The sequence below is a fragment of the Amblyomma americanum genome, chromosome 5 (genome assembly GCF_052857255.1).
Source record: "Amblyomma americanum isolate KBUSLIRL-KWMA chromosome 5, ASM5285725v1, whole genome shotgun sequence".
In the NCBI taxonomy this organism is placed as follows: domain Eukaryota; kingdom Metazoa; phylum Arthropoda; class Arachnida; order Ixodida; family Ixodidae; genus Amblyomma; species Amblyomma americanum.
In genome coordinates this window covers 68,376,247-68,390,518 of record NC_135501.1, presented here as the reverse complement: position 1 = coordinate 68,390,518, position 14,272 = coordinate 68,376,247, and the positions used below count along the sequence as shown (strand labels likewise).

The window sequence follows — 14,272 nt, the reverse complement described above, 5'->3', positions numbered from 1 at the left end:
AGGAAGCCTTTCGTGTGTTTGCAATTTGTTGTATTCTAAAACAATTATTACGATTGCTGCAGCTGCTAGGCAGGCATGTCGACCGGTGGCCTGCATAAAAGGCGAGTGCGTACAGTACTTACGTGCAGGCCGAATACTGAACTTCACGTAAATACCGTTTACAGTGAGCAGCTGGCTCTCTCCACGACAGGGGGAGCCACTAGGTTGATCTCAATTCCTGGGCTTCGACCTGTCGTTAACAGCATCGGTGCGCAGTACGAACTGGTGCAGAGCAATGTTTATAAAATATGGAGTCACTCTTAGACAACCCGGCTGAGGTTCGGATGTCATGCGTATTGTTGAATAAGTACCAAGAGCTAATATACCTATTGTCTGGAGGAAGAAAAATTGACGCTCTAAATGTATGGGACACTTCGCGGCACAAGCCGCTGTTTTTCGGGGCGCTGTCTTGCGAACTCATGGTGCTTTCTAGAACTGAATGTTAATATGTTGTTGTACAAAAAAAAATAAACGTATCACAATTCCTATGCGCCAGTTTATTTCAGCGCAAGCAGTAGCTTCGGTAATGCCAGAGCGAGCTGGTTGTGCCTTCGCAACACTTTTATGTTTCGCCGTTTCAGTCTAGCCGCGTTATTTTTGCTTTGCGTTAGGAATTACAACCTTTGTCCATGAAGTTCTAAAACTGAGTTCATTAAAAAAATGCGCTTAGCATTGAAATCATTTGTGCAGAAACCCTTCTAAATAGTCTCCCTTGCACTATACACCGCTTCCAACGCTTCTTGAGGTCTTTAAAACAGTTGGAAAACGCTTCTTTTGGTAGGACTGTCAGCTCCTTTGTCGTGGCGTCTTGAATGGCCTGCACGCTCCTCATCCAGCGATCTGTTATCGCTCTCTTCACACGAGGAAACAGAGAAAAATCGCATGGGGAGATGATGTCAGCCGAGTATGGTGAATGGGGAAGTGCAGTAATGCTGTGCTGGGCAAGAAATTTTGTGACGCTCAGAGCAGTGTGCAGCCTTGCGTTATCGTTGAGACGGCGTCGCAGTGCACCACGCATGTGTTGGAGCACGCGGATATAAAACTCCTGATTCAGCGTCTGCCTTTTTCTGATAGCGTTGTTTATTGCCTCTGGGCATAAGGGGAGTTGGGAAGAAAATAGAAAGAAAAGAGTGAGTGGGTGTTAACTAAACCAGGAAAGATGTGCCGATCTAATGAAGACGAGGAGGGAGCAGTGATGTGGCCCTGCGTCCAATCAATATATGAGGACGGGTTGTCTGGGTGGAGACCCGCTGCTTCCAGTTGGCGAATTCTAGTTGGCTTCAGTGCCAGGAAACCTCGCAACAAGTGGTGAATGTCAGCATCAGTGTCTTGTGAGTTGCAGACTGGACATCCTAGGCGGCATATAAGTGGCGAAACTGAGGCCACGTGCGAGTTACGGCAGGAGTGAGGGAAACTCCGACCCGGATCCACCGGAGAACAACCTACTCTGCACGAGTGAGACGCGGGGGAGGGTTATCGCACACGGAGGGACGAGAGCACGTGTCCGGCGCCGGAGGTGTTCCTTTCTTGTGAGAAGGAGGGTAGCATCATCCATACTGAGGAATTGAGGCATTGATGTAGGCAGGGTTGGCAAGAGAGTTGCGGAATCTGCAGATCTGTGAATTGAGCAGGTCACGTGGGACCCACTCAATTCGAATGAATTGCGGGATGGAAGCAGCCAGGCGATGTATATTCTGGCAGATTTCTGGACCGAGGCTGACGCGTTGGAGTAGACGAGTTGCTTGAAGGGCGTCAGTGCGGATGATAATGAGGGCTGTAGAGAGCAAGGTAACTGCGACTACAGAGCGAAGCGCCTCTTGTATAGCAAGCAGCCCAGCACAGAAGGAAGTAGAGGGTTCCGCGAATCGAAACCTGGCCGTCTTGTTAAGTGCAGGCTGGCAGCGACAGTTAGCTGCAGTCGTTACGCAGCCCTGGATACTGCCATCAACATATATAATAATTGAGCTGCGGTGTATGTGACTATCTTGTTCCGCAATTCGCTCGCGAAGGAACGATGCCGCATAAGGTGAGGTTGGGCGACGTAGATCGGTAGGTTTGTTGCCGCTCAGCTGCACAAAATCCCATGAAGGAAGAACTGACGGTGGCGGCGAGAGTACGGTGTGTGATGAAGGAAACGTCCGGAGTGATCGCGGTGAATGCAAAAGGGTGGCCTTAACGCTACGAGCATCACGGCGCTGCTGCAGAAGCTCGTCAAGGGTATTTATCTGAGCATTTTCTTGAAGTGCCACGATCGGTGTGATGCGTGGAAGGCAAGTGATAGATCTCGTTGCCTCTCGATTAACGGCTTTCAGACGATCCGACTGAGCTGTGGTCAAGTGTTGGAACTCTGCTTGGTAAATTAAGCGCGGTTGCAAAACCGCTTTCACCACATGTCGTGCGATGTGGGAACGAGCGCCGCCGGTTTTGGGAGGAATACGTCTGATTACGTCCACAGTCTGCAAAGCCTGCTTTTTAGCCTCAGAAAGCCAGACAGTGCCCGTTCCGGACTGATATATCGACAAACCCAGAATTTTAACTGTCGAACATTCTTGAAGTGGGGTTCCAGATAGTTGGAGACGGATTGGCATGGCAGCGAGTTTCCGGCGTCCCCAGAGGTTGGCCACTGACGTGAACGTAGTTTTCACGGAAAGCTGTAGGCCTACACTTAGCGTAATTGGCGGTAATATCAAAGGCTGACTTGGCCGCTGTTTGAGTAAGAAGGTCATGGTGAGTGCTCTATACCGTGATATCATCGGCGTACAGTAAACACTTAACGTCAGGGACATCATGTAAGCGCCATGCAAGAGGAACAGCGTTGGTGACAGTACTGGGCCTTAGGGTACACCGCCAAAAGGTTCAAATGATCCAATGGAGTCACCATTGAGGCGTATGGTAAATCGTCTGCCTTCAAGAATGGATTTTATAAAATTGCATACTCGAAGGAAATGCAGCATGCCAGTAGAATGCAAAATGGCAGCGTGATTTATATTATCATAAGCCTTTTCAATATGCATGGCGGGGACGGTACGTACACTGTGGCTTCGAGTTGACAGAACTTGCGACGCCAAGACAGCCAAAACATCTTCACCGCCGATGAATGGACGGAAGACAATTTGGACGGGGTGGTAGAAACCGTGGTGCTCCAGTCACAACAGTCGTGTGGCTAACATTTTCTCTGTCAGCTTGCACAGTGTTGATGTTATAGAAGTAGGACGGAAGTTGCCAAGATCTGTGGGTGGCTTCCCTGCTTTTAGAATTGGGATCACAGTGGCCAATTTCCAGGTCTCAGGAACAGAGCCCTTGAGCCACACTGTGTTAATAGTGTTTAGGGAAGCAAGCACAACTCATGTTCTTATACACCTCATTCGGAATGGCATCCGGACTGGGCGATGTCTTTCGTTTAGCCTCATAAATTGCTGGAAGCAACTCAGGCATGGTAAAAGGAGACGCAATTCCCTCGGCATCTGGTGCAGATGGCAGTTTATCTACGTGAGCTGGAATCCCCGCCAAGTTGGACTGGGTAACTGAGGGCGGCAACACGTCATATTTTGGAAAGAATTTCACTGCCGCTTCTCTAGCGAAATCATCCGGAGACAAGTTCGCTGCAATGCATGCTGTGCTAGCTGCGTCGGGGCGACGGTGGCCGCGTTCTATTGCACGGAAAGTTCGCCATAGAGATGGATTCGACGACTTCGCAGAAAACTGCTCGCAATACGCATACCACTGCCTTCGTGATAGATTGTGTTCGTATCTGCGAGCCTTAGCAGTAATATAGTTCAGTCTGATACGTGCCTGTGATGATGTGGGATCACGTGAGGCTGCCAGCTCGGCCTGTTGGCGAGGAGCCCACAAGTTTAGCAGACCAATATCTGGAGACGGTCGATCGATGTCTGCCCAGGTGCAGGTGGTAGTCCTGTTTAACGCGCATTGTATGCGGTCAACAAGCGATGGTGACAACTCTGCAGGGAGATGCTGGAGAATATTACGGAAAAAATCCTACTTGACCACCATACACTTGCGCCGTAACCGGCGAGCACGTGATGCGTGGACGCCGATTATTATAGGTTGTCGGTCACTCCCCCAAAAGTAAGGCTCAAGGTGCCACGAGGGAGTGCCGGGGCCAGACCAACACGTCAGATCAGGAGCATAGGTCGTACTGTGAATGTGACGCATAGAACGCGTGGCTGAACCGGGGTGATTTAGAAGAATAAACAACGCATCCGCGAAGGCATTTCGCACACGCCTACCGCGGGGCCTCGAAGTAGGGTACCCCCTTTCTGGATGTGGGGCGTTGAAGTTACCTTCGACTAAAATCGGACACCCGGGGTATTTCCGGCGCAAAGTCAATAATCAGCCCAGATTAATACGGTAGGGAGCACCACCCACTGCTCTTGCGTAGTAGAATACCACCACAAAAATTGCCTTGAGTAATTTTACAGCAACTGCAACTACCTCCTGATACGAGGTGCACCAGGTTTCCAGAGAGAGGCGCACATGCGGAAAACGCGTGTCAACGTACACCGCCGCCTTTCCTGGAGGAGAATCGGTGTGCACACGATGGTCTTTCATGGAAAGCGAAGCGTAACCACTGAAGCTCGGAATTGCTGGCAACGCATTGGTCTCCTGCAGTAACATGGCCCACACCTGGAGCATGTGCAAGTGAAGACGAGTTTTGAGGTCTCCCATTTTAGTGGAGAGGCCGCTACAGCTCCATTGGAACACACCAGAAAAGCCGGAACGCGCCGTCTTCTGGTAGTTGTCCAAGCGTTGCAAGGAAACAGATGTCAGGTTGGATACCTTGGCAACTATGAAGCGATGCAGGGATGCTGTACAGTTATCTGGCAATGTAGCATGTACTCTGGGAGGAGCGGTGAAAAAAGCTGGTGCGTGGGACATTCTCGGTGCTGATTCACTATTTCTAGGGGCGATGCCAGACCCCACTGCATGTCTACGGCGTGCAGGCAGTTCACGGTGTTGTCGAAGCCTTGAGACCTCTGCCAAAAGGCGTGCGATTTAGTCAACTGCTACCATGTCATCGTTGAGAGGATCCGGGATGCTACGCTGCTTTGTAGCCTGCTGATGTCGGCAGTTCTTACGCACTTTATCACTACAAGTCTGCTGGGTAGCAGTTTCATGCGTGTGCAGCACGGGAAGTTCGGGCCACTCGTCATCATCCAACTGGAGAGCTGCAAACCGGTTGGAAGTCAGCACAAGGGGCGTATTCACATTCACAGTCATTTGCTTAGAATACTCGCGACGAATCTTTTCTGTTGCCTTCTGGTCTGTGGGGCAAGTGGCCGATGTGATGTCGTGGTCGTCAGTTTTGCAGAGGCCACATCTGTATGCCACTGCGCCTCCCGGCGCAGGTTCCACTTGAGTTGTGAAAGGGCAGAATCTACGCATATGGACAGGTCTGAAGCAACTGTAGCAGTAAAGTGTGGTTCGTTTGCATGGCCGAGGCCGTAAAATGCAGCCATAGTAGTACACGCAGGCCGGCCGTGTTGGTGGGCCTTGCAGGGTGACGATGCGTGATCGCTCTTTTCCCATATAACGTGCTTGGATCACTCGGTGAGTGGGACAATAAAGCTCACGCTGAAGGGCGGCCTGGTCCTCATTACATCGACGTTGTAGACCACACAACATTGCAAGTGGGATCAATCAACCAGGTACACCTGTACCGGAAACGGGACCTCGCTGCTAACTGTAATGCACTGTAGCGTTTACAAACGTTTCACGGCAGCCAAGGTCTGGAGCCACACAGCAATGGTATTGGACATCTTTCTGGCCGTAAAGCCGCGAACACCTTTCGTTCCGAGACATGCATTCAGATTTGCCTGCAGAATACCGGTCGGTATATCTGTAAGGCTTTCCTTTGCCAGAGAATTGATAGTAGATTTTAAATTCACTGAGCCGTGGGTATACACAACTGGGCGGTCGGTGGTTTGGCAGGAATGTTTGCCTTGTGAGCCGCCGCTGGCCGAAGAGGAACCCGTTGCTTCGTCTCCCGAAGGGCGCTTTTGAGGAGAGCGGAGGGCCGGCGGCCCGAATGGCAGGGCTGATGACAGGTCCATTGTAGAGCTGAGCGTCTCATGTAGTACTGGCAGACGTCGATACAGAAGTATAGGCTGAGCAGCCGTATCTGTGTTCCATCCAAGAGGTAAATCACTCACGAGCTGTTGTACATCTGGAGAAGGCAGGGCAGGCGCCGTATCTGATGAAACAAAGGGACAATTTTGGAGCAGGAGTGGCAGATCGGGCTAGTTGGTAATTTTCCATAATGCGATACAGCGCGAATAAAGACGGGGACGAAGCGAGACAAGCGCTGTGGTGTCTTGTCTCGCTTCGTCCCCGTCTTTATTCGCGCTGTATCGCATTATGGAAAATTTTGGAGCTCCGGCCCATGCTTGGAGGATTGTTGTACTGCCTGGAATGCCACTGAGGCAAGCGGCGCAGGCGGAGCTACCCCCACCAGCACGTCACCGGAGGCGCTAGGCCTATCCTTGGCGCGCAGTTCAGGTCCAGGAATAACTGTGTGACATTTGCTCTATGCGACGCAACTAGGCGGCGACTGGGCGTCGGAAGCCTCCTTGGGTGGCGTGCATCCAGTTTGTTTGTTATAGGAAACGTGTTAACGAAGCAGGCGAGATTTTTCGCAAAAGCGATGTGAAGGTCCCTTAACAAGGACACTCCGTCTTCCTTCGTCCCGTCGGCCCTTATGGGATGAACTCGTGATGTATGACACCTCTAGCACCGAAAAAAAAAATTATCAGCATCGTCCATGTTTTGGTCCTCTTTTGCTGCTCCTGTCACGACGCCGAAGACCTTGTGGACCTCCATTCTGCGCTCTGCCACTTGGTGTGAGGACCGTATTGAAAACACCATGTTTCGTCCTCAGCAGTGATGCTGTCGACGAATGTAGTATCCTTCTCTGCGCTCACTGATGCCCGCGTGTCCTTCTGCTCCTGTCTGAAGGAGAGCGACACAAGTTTGGATTTCAGCTTTCGTCTGCCCAAGTTCTCACGCAAAATTTAGTGGTATGCTGTGTTACTACTGTCGAGAGAATCTGATAGCATGCGGACTGTAATGGTGCGGTGTTGCGGTACGATTTCCCTGATCCGAGCCACGTGTTTTTTCATCCCGGGAGGTTGAAATGCGTCCCTGCCTTGTGTCGTCTTCCTCCGATGTTCTCCCCGAAACGAACCTCTTGTGCCACTCGAAAACTCGCGCCCGCGATAATATCTCGTTGCCGTAAGCGTCACCAAGCAGCTTAAACGTCTGTATGGCTGTCTTGCCAAGCTTCATACAAAGTTTTCTTTAAATGCTATTCGGTGTGGACGTTTATCTCTTCACATTTACTCACAGTAGAGTGCGCGGACGAGTAGTGGCAACGTATTTTTCTACATGTACGGCCATCTAGTGGCTGCCATAGCAATTAACATAAATAGCTCACGTTAGCGCACAACGATGACGCTACACATAGAGAATAACATTTGTTTTGGGGAATTATTTCTTGACAAGAAAATAAATCAGTCTCGAAACTTTACAGACAAAAATATTTCGTGCTGTTAGCGCGGACGCGTCCATATTTCATCGCGTGAAGAAAGAAGGTAAGTGGGTGCATTCCTGTGAACTTTCTCACTTTCGACCAACACTGATTCACACATTGAATAATCGATGCACTTTTAGATCTTTGCATTAAGTGCTTCTTAAGTGTCGGTGTAGTGCTCACTAAGCTGTCATTCGCACTTGGCGCTAGCATTGAAAGCGGCAGCGGAACTTTTACGACAGTGCTTCGAGGAGGCGTTTCCATAATTCTGTCATCCGATGGAAAGGTCTGCAGAAGTGGGCTAACGCACAAGACAGTGCTGAGATTTATCAATTCAAGACTTTGTACGTTTCAGTTTATACCCGCTGGACATACCTGCGAGTGCTTAACTCGGGAGCAGGTTTCGTTCTTACTTATTAAGAGTGCACAGTCGAACATCTCTAAGCTCCTGAAGCAGCTTTCGAAAAACTTATATAGTCATCCTTTGGAAGCCGTAACGTTAGCCATGGTCTCGGCAATCCTCCGGCGATCAGACGTGCTCGCAAGTTCGATTATATGTCTCGTGCACAGTGCTGAGCGCTGAACGTTTTTTACAGCTGTGAACACATATTTCTCCTTTTGGTGAAACTAGTCATAGAAAGCAAGCCTTCAGTCCTTGCCCTACTTTTAATCTATGCAGTTATGCTGATCACTTATAGCACTAGAAGGTGAATTGACTGAATAAAAAAGAGTGCGAAGGTTGCTGGGTTGCTGACCGCTGGTTTGTGACACATTCGAGCCGATGCTGGCAGTCTGATGGAGACGACTCAGTGTGAAGTTTGAACCAAACAATATCCTGCAGCAACACATCTTAGAGGCACTAAGACGATATTTTTGTCCCGTTCGACAGCTCGTTATACACAGCGAGGGCCGGAAAAGTGTCGTGCAGCCTGTCTTCTGCGCCCTCGGAAACCGCCGAAGCGATAAGGACCGAAGGCTGACGTAGAGGAATGGTCACATGACGAACTATGCCGGCGCTCATGCGCTCGCGCTGTCAGGCGTCTATGTATAGGCTTATATATTCGTGTCAATAATTTACGCCTTCAGATGTACTGGAATCAAAGAGGCATTGTTGAGGAACTCTGCAGTTAGTTTTCTGTGCGAGCATGAGCTTATAGTTACCGGCAGAATTAAGTGCAACTTTCGACATCCTGCGAATGCTATTCTAGTGATAAAGAATAAAATTGTCTTTTTACTCGAATTAAAAGGCTTCATATATATTTTATTTGGCAACTTTCTCTTTTTTTTTGAAACATTCGTGATAATGAAAATTTTGTTATCTAACGCTTGTGGATGAACGCTAAGTGGGGCCATGGTCTGCTCGATAACAAACGGCACACAAAATTACATAGAGCATGCCTGAACAAAAAGTTGTTCTAAGCGTATGGTGATTCAATTTTTGTGGCGTTTACGACAACTCAACCGTGGCCAGTTGAGCGTAGTTTGTAACTGCGTAATAGACGTGCTGTTCTTAGAAAACACGCATAAAAATATCGACGGTGGCAAGTCGCACGCTATGCCTAAAATGCAGACTGTGAGAGTTTTCTATACTTACACGCCCATTCCATAGTACTGAGCGGTACGTATATATTCCTTTTTTGCATCGTCGGAGCTCACATAATTTGATCTCAAACACATGCTGTTGCTTTTGTGCCATCCGTCTGGTGCTCTAAACAAGTAAACCGTGTTTTGGTACGAAAGAACCTGAAAAAAAGGGCACATATTTGCAACAACAACCGTTCATGGGCTTCATTCGCCACATTGAAGAAGATTTGAGGATTTTCTAAACCGGAGATAAATTGTAAAGGGCACAATTTTTAAAGGTAGACAAGCATCCACAGGACACTACACAAATAATTTATTTTGTCTGAGATATCCACTCGACTCCACACCAGCTCCAGCACTAGTGTGTAATATTCAACTCGTACACGCGAAATGAAGATAAACTGGTACTGCAGCAATATTCTTCTGTAACCATGATCAGTGCCCCGCGCTAACATCGACACAAGACGCGTAAAGATGCACAGAATAATTACAATAATCAATTAACTGGACTTTTTCGACGTAATACAGGGAGTGGAAACGAGAACTCCGTCAGCGCATGCACAAATCTCTGACAACCGCTAATAATATGTTTAAACCAATGAAGTGTGCCACTGACGGCGAAAGCATACTAGGAATAATTCAGCAAGCACTGGCGATGTCAATATTTCGACCGATTTATGATTGGCATTAGCACCCTAAGCAAAGAAAAAACAACGTGCTCTCCCAATGAAAAAGCAAAGAAAAATTCAAAGCAGCGTTCAGCATACCCAAGCTATGCACAGCAGCGGTTTAAGCGTGGTTTAAGCGCGACTTAACCGTGGCTTATCCGTGGTAACCTTCCTACAGGGTTACCGGACTTAACTGAAATTGCCGCGTTTTGCCGCTGTTACACAGCCCTCCACTGTTATCGGTTTCGACAACAAACGGCCACTTGCATGCAGGAAACGAAGTGACACGGTGACACGCCAGCATTGCTTCATTAACAATTATCGTAGTTCATTACAACCCACTGCCTAGAGCGAGTTCCAACGACGCCGTTCGGCGGAAGCACTGCTGGCAGCGCCGGACACTGCCTCCATTCTGGCAAACCGTCTGCGCCAGGCGACACTTTCTCGGCGGATCCTTCGCTAGCTACAGAAAGCCGTAATAAAATTTGTTGTCCTAGTAAATAAGCGTTGGGTAAAGGACTGTTAAAAATTAATCCTTCTTGACGATCGCTCACTCGCACAAAGTTACTGGTAGGTTTTGTAGCTTTACTACCAGCAAGTTATTGTAGGCAGCCCTACCACTCTACAATTCTACCAGCATGCAGTCGATGCGGCGCGACTCCCCTCTCCCGCTTGTATGGTAGCTTTGCTGCTCAGGCGCTGCAGAATTTAATTAAATATATTTGTTTGGTATGATGAAAAACCGAGTGGAAAGCTAAGCGCACCATTTCCTACAGAGATGGTCTATTCCCAGGCGTCGTCCGCGGTGGGTACGATGCGACACAAACTAGGCCTAGCGACGACCATGAAGCAATGTATTGCTTGCACCATGCTTCCTGGCTTTGCCTTAGCGGTAAGGTTGCAGAATCCAGTGGTTTTATCTCGTTCTTCCCACTTACTTTCGTTATTTGACAGAGACGACAATTTTCGAGTTATGGCGCTATAGAAGCCGCCACACAGACGCCGACATTTTCTCACTTAACTGCGCAAACTAATGTCGCGAAGCTCAGCTCGTGACAACCGCAGTTAGCGGCGTTACCGTGGTTTGATACGCCCTGCCACCAGAGCGGACCGTGGTTGCACGTTTCTGCCATTACATAAACGTAGTTTAAACCTGCTCGACTAAGAAAGCTATCATACAATCAAAACTGGATGCTTGACAGTTACAGCATTACTAGGAGTGTACAACATGACCAAGGAAACAAAGATCACAGGTTAATACTTCAGCTTTGCCCTAAAAAATTCTTCTTTATACTGAAAGATATACAAAGACAATACTTTGCACCGCAACAGCCACGGCTGCTTAGTGCCTACGGCATTCGGATGCTGAGCTCTATTTCGTTCTGGTAATTCAGGAGATGTCTGCCGCATTTCATGTAATGAGTAATCCGGATTTGCCGGATTAAGGTGTAAATATTAAAAGTTAGAAAATCTCAGGTGATCCAGCCTCGTATTAAACACACCCCGATTCTGCCCCTAATAGCCATTTCCAGCTTTTCAAAATTGAACGCCACGCGACGTATTAAAATTTCTTATTATCTTAAAATTGTTTACATTGAGGAGAAAGAAACTTGTGCAACACCATTCAAAAGCTTGTCGAAAGTTGTTTATTATTACTGCAAAATATACGACACTGCACTCCAAATTAGTAACCACCAGTTATGTGCAAACAGCCGATATGGTAACTGACGCTGAGTAGTAATGTCAATCATTCAAGCCCAAAATAGCACCTCTCTAACATAAAAGAACTAAGGCACAGAGGTAACAGAACTCTTATGCAAGCTTATTTTATTGAACAACATTACACGGAATCTTACGGAAGTTAACTACAGCAGTTGAAGTATTAGGATGATGGCATCCAGCAGAACGATTCAGTGCAGCACAGCATCCAAGACGTATTCTTGAAGTGGTGAACAATAAAACAAATTGGGTTTCAAGTAAATTTTAGAAATATATGATGCTATAACTCGTGAATTTCTCATGGCGTTTAATATTGTTACGTTAACAGCGCACACCTCTTTGTTTATCCACAAAACAAAAAAAGCCGCCACCGTTTGGAAGTCGTTGAAGTCACGAGCGTTAGCTGTTTGGTTTACTAGACGAAAAAAGCGAAGGACGCACCCGTTGTTGAGTTACACCATCTCAAGATACGTCCCTAACAAAATTTGCTTTGTTTGAGGGTAAGTTGGGCCTAGAATTCGGCTTGCGGTGCGACATCGTAAACGCTTTGATTATTAATTGCATGTATACAATGTATAGATACTATTGAAATGTATAAATAGCGTGTAAACTGTACTCTTTATTTGTATTTCTATACCACAACCCACAGTGCTTTGTTTGCGTAACAAATTCGTTACACAACTTTCCCCTAATGGGTGCCCCTTGTTGTCTGAGTATATACAGCAGAACCATTGTGTACATGATACCTGATACCTGATTTATCTGCTGCGGGCTTTGGAGACGAGATCTTAAACTTATTTTTGGAATATGGCGGAGTATTTGAAGCACTCATGCACGGGCCGGCCCGGTATTGCACTGCCTCCGGGATTGGCCAGGGGCATAATAGCGCGCGCCTTTTCGTTCTCTTTTTGCTCTCCTATCCTTTAACTCTCCTACATTAAGCATGAGGCAGCGAGCGTGGTTCGGCTTGAGCCAGTAGGCAGGTCCGTGCACTTTTCTATTCTTTCTTCCTACCAGCAGCACAAACCAGTTGTGTGTGCGCTCTCTCGCGTACTCTTCTCTTGTGTGTGTAGTTTCGGCGCCTTAAAAGTACAATGATTTAAATGGAAAACGCCACAACCAGAAGATTTGAAGGAATTTCAGCGTCGTTTACTACCCCCACCGATCCTCGCACTCTTGATGAAAACGACGAGACTGAGATTCATACCAACACAAGCTAGGTAGGCCTAGGCTCTGTCATTCAGAAAACCGGTCCACTGGAGAAAGTAATCACATATAGTAGCTTTCCCTGCCACAGGCCGAGACTAAATATTGGAAAAGTGAACAGTGCTTTGCAACCGTCAGGGCTACGTAGAAATTCAGCCTCTACCTCTAGGGACGACCGTGCACGTTGGTCAGCGATCACCACGCACTGTGCTGGCTTGTCAGTTTGACGGACCGCTACGGCCGCCTCGCTCAATAGAGACAGCGCCTGCAGGTGTCTGACGTCCCCGTCGTTTACAAGTCCGGACGCAAGCACTCTGATGTTGTCTGGCTGTCACGAGGCGCTGTAGATTCAATGCCGCGGGATGAAAATGAAGGCGCCTTTGTGGTATCCATCGGATCCAGTTCTTTTGCACACCTAAAATGCCTTATTGAGTCTTTGGAAGGCGAGGTTTCTTCAGCCCACTCGTTCAAGCGAAGATTGCCTTTGTTCTATGTACAGGATAATGTCCTCTTGAATAAGAACTTTGCAGTGAATAAAGCGTCCTACTTCCTTGTACCACCTGCGAGTCTTCGCGAAGAATTTGTACAGGCTTCGCACGACTAGCTGACACTAGAAACATCGGGTTTTCTCACACCCTCTGCCGTATTCAAGACAAGCATTACTGGCCGCGACAGTCCGCTAATGTCCCACATTATGTGAAAACCTGAAAAAATTGCCAGCTATGAAACATCCCTCCCAACCGACGAGAATTTCTGAACCCCACTCAATCCCCCTCAAGGCCCTTCCAGGAGATCGGCATAGAACTGTTTGGCCCTTTCCCGCAGTAAACTTTGAAAATAAGTGGCCCATTATAGCGACTGACTGCCTGATGCCGAGGCAAATGCCTTACCGAACGAAACAGCGTCAGAAGACAAATTTTTCGTGCAGTGCGTTCTTCTGCGACATCGTTCCCCTGATGTGCTCATCACGGACAGAGGAACAGCCTTCACGTTGTACATGACGCAATCAATCCTCTGCTACGGCCAAACATCAACCGGAGGACGACTGCATACCATCCGTAGAATAATGGACTGAGGGAGGACCTGAAGAAACCATTGCTGGCAAGCTCGCTATCTACGTTCATGGCGAACACCCCACCTGTGACGTCATCCTGCCTTACGTCGTCTTCGCCTACTAAATTGCAGTGCGGGAGGCCACATAGATGACACCTTTTAAGCTCGTCGATGGCAGGAAGGCCACGACCACACTAGACGCCATTGTGTCCAACGTTACCGGAAAAGACAACGTCGAAGCCACCGCCCGCCTTCATTGCACAGAAGCCTAAAGCAGCGGACCGACGCCAGGCGCTGCAACCTACGAAGATGGAACGTGGAATACAAGCCTGGAGACCGACTCTGGGTTAGGGCGTCCATTCGACACCGCGGATTAGATGAAAAACTTCAGCACCGCTATTTTGGCTCGTACAAAGGTCATCAACTACGTGAACTGGACTATGGAGTCATCCCCGGA

At 48.2% G+C, this 14,272-nt stretch overlaps 1 protein-coding gene across 2 annotated transcripts in view; it reads right to left on the bottom strand.

Annotated features, from left to right (window-relative positions):
• LOC144134766 (uncharacterized) overlaps positions 1 to 14,272 on the bottom strand; it is a 60,495-nt gene that overhangs the window by 23,036 nt on the left and 23,187 nt on the right. For both annotated transcript variants that reach the window (XM_077667594.1, XM_077667593.1), the window contains exon 2: positions 9,180 to 9,328. In XM_077667594.1, coding sequence (XP_077523720.1) covers positions 9,180 to 9,328 — 149 coding nt within the window. The remainder of the gene's footprint in view (positions 1 to 9,179; positions 9,329 to 14,272) is intronic.